This window comes from Aplidium turbinatum, chromosome 9 (assembly GCF_918807975.1).
Source record: "Aplidium turbinatum chromosome 9, kaAplTurb1.1, whole genome shotgun sequence".
Lineage (NCBI taxonomy): Eukaryota > Metazoa > Chordata > Ascidiacea > Aplousobranchia > Polyclinidae > Aplidium > Aplidium turbinatum.
In genome coordinates, this window is record NC_137480.1 from 22,262,418 (window position 1) to 22,279,316 (window position 16,899).

Genomic DNA, 16,899 nt, shown 5'->3' on the forward strand with positions numbered 1-16,899 from the left:
TTTCCATAGAACGTTTATTTCGAAACCAGGTTTTTCATGTCACTACTCACTACCTAAGGGAAGATTTCTTATTGTAACGCTTTTTATTCGTCAATGGATATTTGCTGGTTGAAACAACTGTTTTGAATAGTTTGTGGCCTACATTGATCATAGATTGCTTTTCTTCGTAAAGCTGATAACGCAAAAACCGTTTGCTATTATTGTTTCTAATTAACAACTTTGTGACCACTGGCTTCTTTTTGTAGCATTAGAAATAACGCGCTTTGTGTTATTGAGGTCAAACCAAACAAAGGAAAACAAGAGGATGTTCCTCTCTGCTCGCGCATATGGATTCACGAAGCAATTATGAGCTTATGGCTTGTTATCGCAATGTAATCCATTTCACGCTTTGCTGGAAGTTAGCTAGAAATAGCAAAAATTCATCAAAATCTTGAATTTACAAGAAAACTACACAACTTTTAGCATCAAATTTAGTATCATCAGATCCGCCTGGCAATTTTAGGAAAAGTCAAGAAAAACCAAGTGCATGGCGTTACTGTGCTTCAAGTAATCAACGGAAATATGAGGGGGGGGCCAAATCTGGCCTCCCTTTGAGGAGCAAAGTGTTAAAGGCATTGTTGTGATTAGGCTGTTCGGTAACGGTTTGTTATAGCAGTAATTTTTGATTCATCTTGCCGCAAGAATAAATTCCTCATAAGCAAGTATACAATCAACAAAACTTTGTACATGATTGCACAAGTCATGTCAATTTGGTATATTTTTATACTTATCTCATCTCTACACTCATGTATGCTACAGGATAGGCTACTGATAAAAAGATGAAAGAGTTATTCAGCGTATTCAAGAATTCCAGAAAAACCGTTCGTGAATTTCCTGTTCGTATTGAACTTTTGTAATAATTAAATAAAACAGAGTCAATCTTGTTTGAAAATACTTTACTATTTTTGATTTTCATATTAAACTGGATAAATAGATGAATAAAGAAATTCTGCAAAAACGTATTGTTTATGATGAAATAAACAACCACTAGGTGACTGACAAACAGGAAAAAAATAATATGTTAACAAAAGAAGAACAAAAATCGTGTGATTGCTTTTGTTTCAACCGTCTACAAAATATAGTTGAGCAAGACAGCGTTAAGCGGAGGCTCTCTAATTAAAGCTCTAAACCTGTTCCTTATTTCACGGTCTGCTGTGAGACCAATTACAGAGAAAGGACATTCTTGCGGTGAACAAAGAAAAATATCTTCTTTAACCCTTTGAAGGTTGGGAGGCTGTCAATTCAACTTTTTTGTATCAACAGTTGTATCTCTAAAACCACTAAGGCTGCGACTACGAGATTTCTTGACTTTTCCTAACTTTTATTCACCTCTATTGAGCTGAAATTTTGAGCGAATAAAGGTTATAAATTGAGAGATATAAGGCATTTCTCAGCACATCCTCTGAAATATTTCATATTCTATTGTTCATAATTTTCCCACCAGCTGGATAAAGTAATTAATTTGGCCCATGTCTCGTTAATCCTAACTGTTTCACAACGTGAAGGGAATTGGCTGTATGTAAAATTATGTAAGAAAAAAATTTAATCACAACATTGCAATGCATGTTCTTCAATACTCTACCAAAAAACAATGTGTAAACTCACGCTACAATTACAGTCATAAGTCACCTCAACAATTCAACGTATATGAGCAGTTCAAAAATTCACATAATTTTAATTTTCGGATATGCTCAGCGTGAATAATTTTACAAAGTGAATCCCAAATTTTGAAACCGTGCCTCAAAAATTGACAAAGATATCACAAGCATAAGAAGAATCGACAGCCCCCCTCACAAACTGAGCAAGACTCCAGGAGCCCAACCTTCTAAAGGTTAAGATGATATGAGTGTTTTATGAAGCAACAGAATATCATGATAGTGTCTTGTACTTCTAGAGCATTCGGGGTTCAACCAGAGATGCGGAACCTGTACGCTGAATCGTTATGATTAGATATTAAAAGACGTAGCCTAAGAAGCTGTGACGTTTTACCAGTTTATTAATTCATATTCTAGACTAAGTATAGATGACTACTACAGATAATTCTTTGCAATGGGATTTTTATGTAAGGCATCAAATAGACCAAACAAAGTAATTACCTCGTAACGATGGTATGATCCTCTCCATAGAGATACTGTCGTACCAAAACTACAGTATATGATATTTCTTTGTCTGTTATAGAAATATTGGGCAAAAAAGAAAAATAGTTTTGTTAATTTTACATGAGAATAACATTAATTTCTTTTTAACCCTTTGATAAAACTTTTTATTGATTTCACTTCGATACATACAAGAAAAAATTAGTAAGTACCTCTGTTTCATAGGCAGTTACTCAGTTACAGTGGTGTTACTGAACAGACCGCAGACCATGTCATCCACCACTGCCTAAGCCACCGGCCTTCAAACGGTGCGCATGGTCTGAGGGTCCTGGACGACGAGACTGCTCAGTGGCTGATGATTTCCTGCTCCCCAATCTAGCCTGGAAATATCTGCTCATACGCCGATGATAGGCAATGCGCAACTTAGGCTACGTAGTCCCATAGACAGCATATCGGCTTTTGTCAATGATTTTTTTAAAGTGGCACTGAATCTTGTTTCTGCTTGGTATTCAGCAAATAAATTCAATTTAGGACGATAGTGTGGGTTATTCAACTGCACTTCCAAACTGCTGCACTGATACTGTCTGCTTTGTAAAGCGCTGAGGAGCAACGCATATCAGCGATGGATACAGTGCTATATAAAAACACATAATATTGTTATCATTATTATCTTCTTGAATGTGAATACAGTAGGCAGTTATAAAAACAAGAAGTGAGAACCACGAAATCCTCCTCATGCAATCCTAAACAGCAGGAATATTTTCGCAACGAGTTTACCATAAAGTAAGGTAAATGTGAGTCCCATACTTGAATCCAATCATCAGGTGATGAGAAGATAAGGTTCTCATTATACTAAGCCTTCGGCACTAACGAGAGTATGGGGGGCAGTTCCTTTCTCTCGGCCGCCTTTCCTACAGCAACTACGCCCACCCAATTTATTACACCATGGGTAGAGGTGAGCGGTGTTAACCATAAAGTACATATCAAAAAAGTGATCAGTTGGTTTTATTTTTTAGATAAATTTCGTTTCTATGGCATGTAAACCAAGACATATATGCAATTCATGATGTTTTATTATGGAATGATGACAAAAATAATGCAGTGAAGAAAACAGCCCAAAGAAAACAACATGAGACTCAAATTATTTCAGTCAATGAATGCTTGCACTGAAAGAAATTTTGTTACCACAAACACTGTTTTGAACAACGTATTAGTTATGCATTGTGAGTAGAGATGCAAAAAAACGTTTTTTTTTGTTTTTAAAAAAAACTTTCTCTTTTTTTTTTTGTTTATCTTTTTTTTTTTTTTTTTTTTGGTTTTTTTTTTTTTTTTTTTTTTTTTTTTTTTTTTTACCTATTTTGACATTAAATGTCACAATATGCAGCAATTGGGGTAAACTCATTGCAATAGCGTCTCTTTCAACAAACAAACAGTCTCATAACTGGTATAACTTATTTCAAATCAGACAATATGTCTGGTATATTTTTTCATTGCAATTTTGTAGATCTCAAGTCTCAACACACGAGCCATAAAGATTTCTCATCGTCTCAAATAGTATTAACAGTGTCCTATGGTCGGCACATCTCAAGTATTGTCTGTAATTTGGTCCAGCCAGTTGTTAAATGCAGTACCACACTCGTGTACAGTTTCGAAGCCACCTGGTATTTTGGTTAATGGGCATGTCAGGACCAGGTGGTCAGTGTCCTGTTTCTCTGCTTCACAAAGGCACTTTTGACCAGCACTCCACACCTTTTCCAGTACTACGTCAAGAGGTTATTCCAGTTGATGTGCATTTGGTGCAAACTTGATGAAAATCACACAAGCGGTTCTCGGGTTATAAGTGAAATAACCTTAGCCACTAGGTGGCTTCATAGATAAAGAGCAATAGAAAAACGGCAATATCTTAAGAACCGCTTACCATATTTGGATAATTTTTAGCTCTACTTTGGGATGGGCTATCTGTTTATAAACATTAAAACAAGTTTTGGCTACTACTTTTTGAGATAAAAAGAAATTAACCTTTTGTCGTTACGCACCGACAAAACCATGATGCGTAACTTTAAAATTTTTTTTTATTTGAGTAGAGGAAAGATTGATGAAAATTTTGGCAAAAGCAGTGTAGTGCTAAAGTCCCAACTTTTAGCTCAAATCACATTTAAATGTAGTGAAAGATGGAAACATTTTGATGTTTTTTATTTTCCCTGAAGAGGTTCAATACTCCTTTGTGATGTCATAGTGATGTTTTTTTTCCCTTAATCACACCATTGTGCTGTCATGGACATGTTTAAAAGAAGTATGGTTGCACTTAATCCATCCAATTTGAACTAGTTTGCAGGACTTTGAGACTTTAGCACTTTTCTGTTTTTGCCAAACTTTTCGTCAATCTTTCCTCAACCCAATGAAAAAAAAAACGCATCATGGTTTTATTGGTGCGTAACGACAAGAGGTCAATTTCTTTTATCACAAAAAGTAGTAGGCCTAGTTCCCAAATAAAATAAGTTTTCATCTTTGATGTTTGTTTTGTATTTTTATCCTGCATTGCAGGAATATGGGTAAAACTTTATACTTGTCAGGAAAAGTATTATGAAGCATTTATTCACTATGTGAACACTGAGCAGTGCTGAAAAACTCCACTTTAAAGGGAAAATTTCTTCATTCAGGTTGGTAGTTTCTAGCAATAGTCAACATGGGTGGTGGGAATTTGAAAGGAACATTAACCTAAACCTTTTCTTACAAATACACTTACTTTTGACAGCTAAAAATATCAGTGATAAGATCTCTTGCATTATGTTACAAATGATCTGCAAGAAGCATCAATGACAAAGTGTCTAAGACCTTACAACACACGAAAAGAATACTTCTATTTCAACGTTTATAAAGCATGTACATCTTTGCTAAGCTATCAGTTAAAAAATATGTTTAAACAAGCTATTGGCAATAGCTTGCATTAGTAAATTACCACAAACAAGGTAACGTGTGTTTTGAATACTGCCATCTTGTTTTTACCAAAATTTCGTCAACCCATTGAGTGTGTACAAGAATAACCAGTCCCGGTATACTAACATCGTAGGCTAACTTCCATAAAAGGAAAAAGAAATTAACTCATCTACATTATGTCATGTATCAAATTGCATTAATTCAATGTTTGTCATGTCTAGTGCCACAAACATGCCTAAGAAAGAAGAAGAAAGCGAAACAACGTAGGACTATGCAAAAAACATATGCTGCCAAGCACAAACACTTATGAATTTCAGCACACCAATAAAACCATTTTTACTAATTTAATGTTTTTCAAAAGACTATAATGAAACTAAGCTGCAAATTGTAAAAAATTTGCAACTTTTTCAGAAAAATATGAAAAAAAACAAAAAAAAGGTTAGTTGATCGATTGTATAGATATCACATAGTAATGAAACAATAAATGCTATTGATACTACAAAAAGTGCTCACAGCCTAATAAAAAAGCTAAGAAGAGAAAATTACATCAAATAAAGTTAGTACTTTCTAAAACCTCTACAGCCTGTTTCACCTGAAAAAGGGATCATCAAAAGGTCCTTTTTCAAATAGAATCTATATCTTCTTTTAGAATATTATTATTACTATTATTATAATCTTCTATTTGAATAAAGACCTTCTGATGATCCCCCTTTTAGGGGGAAACAGGCAGTAGAGGTATTAGAAAACAGTAACTACATTTGATATAATAATACTAATGATATGAATAAATAATATAAGTAATACATTGTTTTATAGGAGCAACATCTAGTAGTAAAAAGCAGCACTTTGTTTTTATACAGAATAATTTTCAGCCGCTTCATAGAAGTTTGGTGATGTGGAAGATTAAAACCAACAAAAATCGAAGTTTTTCACGCTGCAGTTCTGAGATCATGCATTTCCATTTACAAAAGGTCGATTGAGGTAACTTGCTTCATCAAAGCCAAGTTAACTTAATAAAACAAAACTCCCCAGTATTCCTGCATCTGCACTTTTTTTGAAGGGCTTTTGAAATTTGATTCAGTGTAAGGTGTTTTTGGTTTTAGCAGCCACTACGATTTTGTAACAGTTTGCTTTATGAAGTTAAACTGTATTTTGCCTAAATCTGGAGAACAGAAAGCTAAGTTCTTACTCGGACATCTCATCATCATTTCAAGAAGAGACTGTTTAACTTACCAAACACGAAATTTATCAAAAATGTTGACTAAGCAACATGATGCTTGGGCAATATCATCAGTTGCACGCATACCGAGAGCATGGGATTGTATCTATGACAAGACATTTGAAGACATCCTTGAAAGTGGAGACGAACATTGGCTTCTTTAACCGTACCTGTTACTGGCGTAGACCCTATGGTCTCGCCCTCTGCTAATTCAGCAATTTCACGTAGCAGCAGTGACGCTAGAAACCTGAGATTTCTTGACTTTTACTTTTTTTTCTTGCCCCAACTTATAACCCCGATTATGTTGGTATCGGATAATCGTGAACTTCACAATAAACCTTTTGTCACAGCCAGTTATGAAATGCAAGAAATTTGCTAATATTCAAAGCTTGATTGACAGTTTACTATAAGCGTGTGGTTTCATTTTGTGTTTGTCACTCATAACGCGACGGCGCTAAAATTCCACTCCGAAACCCAGGCAGCAAAATCCGTCATTTTTACATTGATTCAACGTCGATTTTGCTGTCTGGGTAAGGAGTCGGTCTCTGACGCGATATGAGTCATTCTTTGCTGGCAGACAATAATTAGGAAGGTGATTTGTTATTTGCACAAATTGCTTTGTAGTGCAAAAAGTGCATGGAATACTGTTTGCACAGAAACGGAAAAACAAAATTGATGAAATTCTGTGTTCAATGCAAGAAGACTTTCAAAATAAAATGTGAACTGAAAAATTTGACCAAGAAATGGCGAAAATAGGTAAAAACCGAGTCTTTATTACCTTTTCTACCTAAAATACACAATCACGAATATATTTTGCGAAATAAATTGATTGAAGTGATAGATAAGGCTTTTGACCAACGGCATACTTTTTCCCGGTGTTATTTGATATAAGCCGACGGAGTAATTAGCAATAAGAGAGACGTAGACCTGATGGTCTCGGCCAGTAACTCTTGCCGCCAAAAGGAAGCAGTAACAGATAGCCTACGGTTAACGTCCAATTAATAATAATTTTCAACCAACGGATATAAAAGCTTGAATACGGCAATTTCGAAACTCCGATGCTTTGCTTTGCATGTTTGGCAAGAAGTAAATAAATGTAATTGAAAATGTTTTATTTGTAGCGTATCAAAATGGAAATCATCGACAAAGAATATAATTGAAACCAAATCTCATGCGTTCAAATACACAGTTTTATCCTGTCATGTCCGAACTGTTACCACTCTTCATCGATGGAGGCATCAGAACACACCGATTTGTCCAAATTAAGAACAAAGCAGGCAAACTGTTGATTTGATTTTAGACTCTCCATGCAGCATTCAAGCGTTTCAGTTCATGTTTGGTGAAACAATTAAACAAAGTTTTGACAATCAATTCGAAGTCATAGTGGCCTATGGGACAAGCTTCACCAGCCTGCAAGCCGAATGACGTCTGTGCGGCATTCTTATCAGCTCGAACAAAAGCAGAGCGTGGGTTTGGTAAGGTGAACATTTTCATAGAATAAACGTTTGAACGCTCCCAGGTGCGAGGAACCCGCGAAGATGACTCTAACAGTTCGCAAGCTTACGAGCGGTGGTTCACGCAAGACTGTGAATATTTGAATTTATGTCATCACTTGATTTTGGTGACAGTTTGTAGTTATAATATCTAATTGTCCAATGATATCGATGTGCATTATTTTTGTTTTGTGTACATGCTAGCCAAGCTAATGCACAATACGGCAATAGTTGTTGTTTTTCTTATTTTGTCCGTTCTTCATGTTACTTTTTTATAAACTTAAACTTAAAGGCAATCAACTTATGAAATATTATTACTTTTGTAAAAGAAACATAACAAATCCCACGTTCATGAAGCGTTCAAGTGAAAACAGCCAGTGCAAAACAAACATTCTCATGCAGTAACACGGCATTGGTCAATACAATGTAGACAGCATAGTTAGCCCTTCAATTGGACGGGCAGATTTCGTGTTTCGCATCCCGCAGTGTCAAAATATCACTGACTCGTTTGTAGGTATGATTGATTAGTAGACAATGCATGATTGGGAATTATGAATGAGTTTTTCTTGCTGTCCCCTTACAATCTTGCAGCACGATCTTTCTCTTGGTCTTTCGGAGATTCTGAAAAAGAATACATTTAAAATTAACACAAGTCTTGTTAAAGTTTGAGTTATTGTCAGTATTGCCTGTCATTAAAAAATAGCTTTTTCGCGCACTGTGCAGCTGTATTGATTTAATTTTGCTATTTCAACCGCATTCTCTGCTGGATGAGAAAACTTAAGAGAAATCACCTCATGCAAAAAAATTACGAAGAGATACGTTTTGACAACATGTAGCCTATGCTTCCATTAATAAAGAGATTGGCAATTAAATTGCATTACAACAATGTCGCATTGATTTTGCTAATATTAAAAACAAGTGATTCATTGGAGTATTTGCAAAACATATTAATCTTAACATATTTGCATGTCCCAAAATTTAAATAATGAAACGCATATGACCTTGGGCAACTGTGTGACATGACTTAAAATATTTTATTTTTTTATTTGGACAGCTTATTTTAAATTCACATACTTCAAACATCTAGACTAGAGCATAAAATACCGTTTATACAACAAATGAAAATATTTAGTCCAAATGATCTCTGCAAGTCAAGTTATCCTCGGCGAGTCCTTCATTGCACACGCTTAGGCCACTGCCTGGCTCATTGATGCATTGCACAATGCACAATCTTGTGATAGTTGTAAGTTTTACTATCACATCCTTCTTTATTGCAGATTTTTATATAGAATATATTTAAATTCACGGTTAATTAATTATCTGTCTATGGTATTCAAGAATGCTATACTATTCTTTGTCAATCAAATATAAACGAATCTGTCCAAATTGGTTTAATGAGCATACAAAATCATGGCAACATTTTTGTATGACTGATAAAAAAGAAAAATTAAAGCGTTGCTCTTTACTTGGAAGGCATTCCATGCTGCAGTTTTTAACTTCTGTTATGTCTCCAGTGCAACCACTTCCACCAAATGAAGCTTCTATTACAAGTTGACGTCGTCTGATTTGAGTACCATTCCCACATCGCTTGCTACAACTACAAAAAGAACTGTGTAATTAATTGTTTATTTAGGGCAAAAACTTTGAGCCTGTTAATACCACAGGCATTAAATATCATTCGAAAAAAGCTTGGATATAATTTTACAATAAATTTTCATAATAATGAGCGACCTATGTTGCAGACATGTTCGAGAAAATTATTTTGTGAAGACTTTTTGCTCGTACTTTTACTTTTAGCTTGAGGTCAGAGGGAACTATAAGAACCGCACAAATAACAAACATGAAACCATAGGTCGTAAACAACAATGGTAGGATTTCCAATTAATTGGTAAAACATTGGTACGAGTATTGGCGTTTCTGCCTTTTTGCCAGCTTCATCCAATCTTGAATAATTAAAAAATTGTTTTCCACAACAGAGTTTAAAATATTCCAATTTACCTTTCCCATTCCGACCATTCTGAAAATATACAATCCACTGGACACTCCAGTTCATTGCATGTTCTAAAAAAAAATTTTCAATTGCTTCAAGCTTTCCATGTGCAGACTGTTTGGGAACTTTAAATATGACGCTTAGTTTCCTGGCTTTTGTAAGCATATTTTTATTTAACCCTCAGATGGTTGGGCTCCTGGAGTCTTGCTCAGTTTGGGGGGGGGGGGGGGGCTGTCGATTATTCTTATGCTTTAGGAGTGATATCTCTGTTATTTTTTAAGGCACGGTTTCAAAATTTTGGATTCACTTTGTAAAATTATTCATGCTGAGCATATCCGAAAGTTAAAATTATGTGAATTTTTGAACTGCTCATATACGTTGAAATGTTGAGGTGACTTATAACTGTAATTGTAGCGTGAGTTTACACATTGTTTTTTGGTAGAGTAATAAAGAGCATGCATTGCAATGTTGTGATTAAATTTTTTTTACATAATTTTACATACAGCCAATTCCCTTCACGCTGTGAAACAGTTAGGATTAACGAGACATGGGCCAAATTAATTGCTTTCATCCAGCTGGTGGGAAATTTTTGAACAATAGGATATGAAATATTTCAGAGGATGTGCTGAGAAATGCCTTATATCTCTCAATTTATAACCTTTATTCGCTCAAAATTTCAGCTCAATAGAGGTGAATAGTGTTATGTCTCCGGTGCAACCACTTCCACCAAATGAAGCTTCTATTACAATTTGACGTCGTCTGATTTGAGTACCATTCCCACATCGCCTGCTACAACTACAAAAAGAACTGTGTAATTAATTATTTTTTACGGCAAAAAACTTTGAGCCTGTTTTAGAATACCACAGACATTAAAACATCAATCGCAAAAAGCTCGGATAAAATGGCACAATAATGCGCGACCTATGTTGCAGACATGTTCGAACAAATAACTTTGTTAACACTTCTTTGCATTGGTTTTACTTTTAGCTTGAGGTCAGAGGGAACTATAAGAACCGCACAAATGACAAACATGAAACAATAGGTCGTAAACAACATTGGTAAGATTTTCAATGTGTCTTGGTGAAACATTAATACGAGTATTGGCGTCTCTGCCTTTTCGGCAGCTTCATCTAATCTTGAATAATTAAAAAAATGTTTTCCACAACAGCGTTTGAAATACTCCAATTTACCTTTCCCATTCCGACCATTCTGAAAATATACAATCCACTGGACACTCCAATTCATTGCATGTTCTAAAGAAAAAAATGTATTTTCAATTATATCAAATATAGTTATTACTCACTAAAACCTCTACAGCCTGTTTCACCCAAAAAGGGAGATCATCAGAAGGTCTTTATTTAAATAGAATCTATTAGAATCAAATAGAATTTATTTTCAATTATATCAAGCGTTCCATACGTAAACTGTTTGTCAAACTTTTTACATTACGTTTAGCTACCTGACTTTTTTAAGTATATTTTTATTTAACGCTTCATTTAAGGAGCAGTTGGTATTTCGAGGCGAAAGAAGTGTTTACAATAAAAATAATTCTGAGTAACGGATATTTTAAATCGCCTAACCTGAGCTCCAACTGTGACACTACAATTAGATTACCATAACACACAATACATAAATGCCGACGAAGTTTATAGGGAAAAACATAATCATTGCAGCCTGTTCTGTTATAATAACCAGACATTTCATTTTCATAAGTTTTAATTAACTTAAAAGTAGGATATCTAAATACAGAACATAAATACATACGTAAACAGAAAAGAACATCATTACTCTGTAGTCAACATAAGCTAACAACACCAGCTAACAAACTCAAGACTGCAACAAGTTGAAAACACAAAACACCGCGTGTACCAATAAAGAATGCCAGCGTCCGAAACAAATCAATCATGACGTCACACACACGAATCAGAAGAACGCAATTTCATTACACAGCCTAACGTTGTTTTTTGTTTGAAATAAACAGATTAATAATTAATATAATCAAAGCAGGAAAGCCATCATTCATTAAACTCTTAACCAGTGACACAATGTCCGGCCTGGCCTACTTCTGATGAGACTGTCCACTATCAACGTTATTGGAAACGGTAAACATTTTGATTTTGTTAACATCTTAAAAATCAAATATATTACACGATAATACGTGTGCCTTGTAAAGATGATGCAACACATAAAAAATCGGTTGCTAAAAATTCTTACACTTTACATAGCAACAATATATTGCCACTGGGTATGCACAAAACTCAATTTTTTAATAAGTAACTAGGCTGCGGGAGAATATAATTTTAATGTTTATTTTAATTCTTGAAAATCTCGTCATTTTGTTTATTGTTTGCCATAGAAATCATATCAAACAATATTCGAATTATTTGCAACTGCAAAGCAAAGTTGACTTTACATGACAACCAAAACAAAGCATTGCAAACGTTACAGACAAATTTTGAATTAACGCTTGATCGATAAGCTTTTCAATCGGACATGATCGTGTGAGTCTTTAGAGTGGAAGATCTATTTTTTTATCACCTTGTATTGGTGATGCTACAGAAGAGCAGTCATTTTTTTGGCTCGTGGTTCAGCACAAGCAAACTTTCTGGTCTATTTTAAGATGGTGCCTCTAGAAAGATGGTATTAATCAGATGGTATTCTTAAGATGGTAAAATGGTATTTGTAAGGTAATTTTTGTGAGATGGTAAGATGATATTTGTAAGATAGTAAATGGTAGGATGGTATTTATAAGATAGTAAATGGTAGGATGGTATTTGTAAGATGTAAGATGGTATTTATAAGATGGTAAAATGGTAAGATGGTATTGGTAAGATGGTAAAATAGTAAGGAGACTTCAAGCTCAAACACCGGTTTACTCATTTTTGTATTCCGGTAGGCTATATAGCACAATTTTAAACATTGTACATTTGAATTAAAATCAAGCGTCGGTAAACATTTACCTTGTTTCTCTATTGCTTCCGCTACATGTTTTGCTTCCATATTGCTCTCGAACGTTAACTGATCTTCTTCGTGATTGTAATCCCCCTCCACAAGTCACAGGACATTCTTCCCATGCATTCCACTCAGACCAAGAACAACCAATAGGACAGTTTTGGTCATTACAAGTTTCTGTTTCTGTATCTTCACCGACACAACTTACGCCACCGCACTTGGCAGCAGTTTGTATGGTTCTTGATCTATTCATTTCTCCACCTCCGCATGAAGCTGAACATTCACCGTAGTTGCCCCATGAACCCCATCTACAATTCACCAGAGAGCATTGCACATTAGGGTGGATCGTTTTTCAACTTTTTTTCTTAATCGCTTATTAATAGTGCGGAAAAGTTGTGCACTGACATTGTAAGCACAGCACAAAAAAAAAATTTCAAAAATTTTAATATCTTGGGTTGCCCCAAAGAAGTTGAAATATTAGAAAAAATGGAAAATTTCCAAAAATTTTATTTTTTGTTTTAGTTTTTAATCGCTTGTTAAGAGCGCGGAAAAGTTGTGCACTGACATTGTAAGCACAACACAAAAAAAATTCAAAAATTTTAATATCTTGGGGTGCCCCAAAGAAGTTGAAATGTTAGAAAAAGTGGAAAATTTCCAAAAAATTTATTTTTTGTTTTTAGTTTTTAACCGTTTCAGAAAATTTCCGAAAATCAATATTTACTTCGCATTGCTGATGTCATGGTTGTCTGTATCCTGTTTAATAACATGAACATTCACCAACGTTTGCTGCCTTCCCCTTAGTGCGGGCCTTTTGTGTGTTATGTGTAGGCAAAACAGCACACACTTGACTTCCTGCAGGTTTCAAGCTGTATCTCTCTCACACAGCTACACGGATCGCAAATCGATCTCATGACGACGACCATGACTCTAATTTCGTCTCACCATACTAGACCACCAGACCTGTGGCGATGCGTTCGATGGCACTTATGTGGGATCGCTATGCCATCTCTGATGGAGCAGCGGCCGCTGTAGCGTCTGCTGCATTGCACGACGTAGGTATGGTAATGGTTAGTGCTGATAAAACTGGTATTATTGATAGAAACAAAGTTCGGAGATCAAGAAGTAGAAATCGATAAGAACTGCAAGAGTCCAGGTCGGACGTTTTACACGGTTTGTATTTTGATGGTAGAAAAGACAAGACCCTAAAGATTGAAGTAGACAATCATGGGGTGTCTCTGTCTCACAGAAGATCTGTTGTTGAAGAGCATGTGTGTATTATTGTCGCCGAACCTGGATCTCAGTATTTTGGCCAGGTAAGTCCAACCGCGGGGACTCTATAATATCAGCAGTTCATGATAGAGGAACAGACACCAGCTTAATAACAGCCGTGGGGTGTGATGGTAGCCTACTGTGGTAAATATGGGTCATGCAGGCGGTGTTATGCGATTGTTGGAATTATAGTTTCGAAAACCGCTGCAATAGTTGGTATGTCAATTCCACGCAAATGAATTACCCCTACGGCATCTTTTTGAGTTTTTGGATGGCAGTACATCTGGTCCTCGTGGGTATTCCGGACAGATTGGAAAGGCTTTACTTACATGTGATAAAATGCCTATCTGACGATTTGAATCAATACCAAGTAATTTTCCTCATATTATGGGTGTGACCGATTTAAGCACGGACCAAAGATACCTCCGGGACATTTGTCATTGCGTTTGTACATGAGAAATTCCTAGTTCACTCGCCACAAGAAGTCCAAGTAAGCTTAATCACTCACGCTGGCTAACTGCGGGAAATCGCATTCTGTGGTTGTATATAGGGACCACAGAATCCTCTGATAATTTAAAAACGCTGGATACCTTTGTCATGAAGGTATATGCTCCTATGTGGTTCGAAATAAAGTGCAATCTACTCTGTATCAGCGGTGATTTTCATCTATGGCAAACCATCAGCAAATCTCGCTACCTGTCGGATACACTAAAGGCCATTGTCGACCCTGTTTTTCAAAGAAATGGATTTTTTGGCCACAGCGAAAACATACTTTATCAATGCTGTTTGACAAAGAATCACATGTGCGTGAGCTGGGAATACGCCGTATACTGTTTGCACGAGAAACTCCCGTTTGCACTGAAATCCGGCGCTTCAAACTGCCAAAATTCAATTTTAATGCTGTCAGTTATGTTGATATGATATGCTGGCAAACCGATAGGCCTAACGACAAACCGAACCTCCAATAACTATGAAATGACAACAGAGAATTGTGGTCGTTCAAAAACATCAACACAAGCCAACATTCTCTCAATTTCCCCTGCCACACGCAAGCAATCGAGCGAAGTGTCAAGGTTGTCACGGAGGCCTCTGTTGCAGTATGTAGTGCCGCTAACCGCGTTGGATTCATCAGAAATCGGCTACAGTCCAGCAAAGACATGCCCCGTCTCAATACAAAACAAGATTTCAGATTATGTTCTTAAAAGGTTTGCGTATCTTACATGCACTTGTACCATAATTCTACATGTAAATATTGATTTTCTGCGTAATTTACAATGATTCGCGGGAGGTAGTGCTGTTACAAATGTGTAAAAATGGAATTTTTAAAAATTTGCAATTCTTTTTTGAATTATAAACTTTGTTGGGGCACCCCAAGATATTAATTTTTTTGGAAATTTATTTTCGCTTTGTGCTTACAATGTCAGTGCACAACTTTTCCGCGCTCTTAATACGCAATTAAAAATTAAAACAAAAAATAAAATTTTTGGAAATTTTCCATTTTTACTAATATTTCAACTTCTTTGGGGCAACCCAAGATATTAAAATTTTTGAAATTTTTTTTTTGTGTTGTGCTTACAATGTCAGTGCACAACTTTTCCGCACTATTAATAGCGATTAAGAAAAAAGGTTGAAAAACGATCCACCCTATTGCACATTGCAATAATTCAACAAGAGAGCACTTCCAGAACAATCGGAAACGCCATGACTTGCTTCTACGACTTTATATCGCGTTCTTATGTAGATTCCAATTCCGCAAGTTCTTGTACATGGTGTAGTTGTGCTCCATGGGCTCCATAGACAGTTCTGACTTGCATGTCGACGACTGCGTGGTCTGTAAGTGAACGTATGTTTAACTTTTGTAGAAACTGAAATCAAACAAATACTTACAATTTGTTCACTTTGAAAGATTCATGCAAAACAACGACATTTTGCATCATTGTATCTTCAAATATCTCATGTTTGGGTACTAAGCGCACATGGCAATTTTACAGTAATAATAATGTATAACTATTCAGTTTTGTAAGATAAAATATACAATATAGTATAACTTAACGTTTAATAATGTTACACAAATCATAAATTGCTAGAGAAGTCTTTTCTTCTGCGACTACAGAATTCTTTAACTACCATGTATAGTCGATGTCATTGCTTTTGTCGTTGGTAAAGAAATCTGTAGATCTTGAATTGTTTACCATAATATACAGTGAAGCCTAATTTGCGGACATGTTGTAATTGATAAGTGTATAGAACAGTCTACCGGTTAAATGCAGAAAACCCGAAAAAAAAAGTGTAGATTTGGTCAGTTATCAAACACATTGCCTTTTGTGTTGCGTATGCCAACAACGTTTCCATCAACATATTGAAAATCATCTTTAGAAATAGATAATTATGAATATCATTTTTAAAAAAAATAATAATAATAATAATTATAAAAAAAATTTAATGAAAAAAAATTAACCAAATGCAATGTAAAAGTTCTGTAGCTTGACAACTTATTTTATGAGTTAAATGTCCTTCTCGGTATAGACCCTCTTGCCACACGTGGCTACGGAACGGCTTAAAAATACGTGATATGAATAGTAGCTAACTCCTCTTACCTTTGTGCCCTTGGCCAAGCAGATGATAAGTTCAAACAACCAATTAAACAAAACATTAAAAATACGACTTTCAAATTCATTCTTAAATGCTCCAGTTAGATCATAAAATACTTCGTTTATTCCAAGACTGCCACGTTTCGAAGTAAAAAAGGGTAATTTTTTTCCAAGGCAGTTATGTTGATGTAAACAATAAATTTGAATCGTTCACACAGTGTTGCAATTTTGAAACGCTAGGATTCTGTACAAATAGAATAAACTTAAAAATGATTTTCAGTCTGTCGTAACCACATTGTTCATGCCAATAAAA

The 16,899-nt window shown here is 35.4% G+C and overlaps 1 protein-coding gene across 1 annotated transcript; it reads right to left on the reverse strand.

The window, feature by feature from the left end:
- Window positions 1–7,396: 7,396 nt before the first annotated feature.
- LOC145777631 (spondin-1-like) lies at window positions 7,397–15,386 on the reverse strand. The gene is made up of 5 exons (XM_082589064.1): window positions 12,735–15,386; window positions 10,965–11,027; window positions 9,783–9,845; window positions 9,251–9,381; window positions 7,397–8,405 (listed from the first exon to the last, which is right to left on the reverse strand). The coding sequence occupies exons 1-5, from the start codon at window positions 12,977–12,979 to the stop codon at window positions 8,362–8,364; spliced, it is 546 nt and encodes a 181-aa protein (XP_082445190.1). The 5' UTR covers window positions 12,980–15,386; the 3' UTR covers window positions 7,397–8,361.
- Window positions 15,387–16,899: the final 1,513 nt, after the last annotated feature.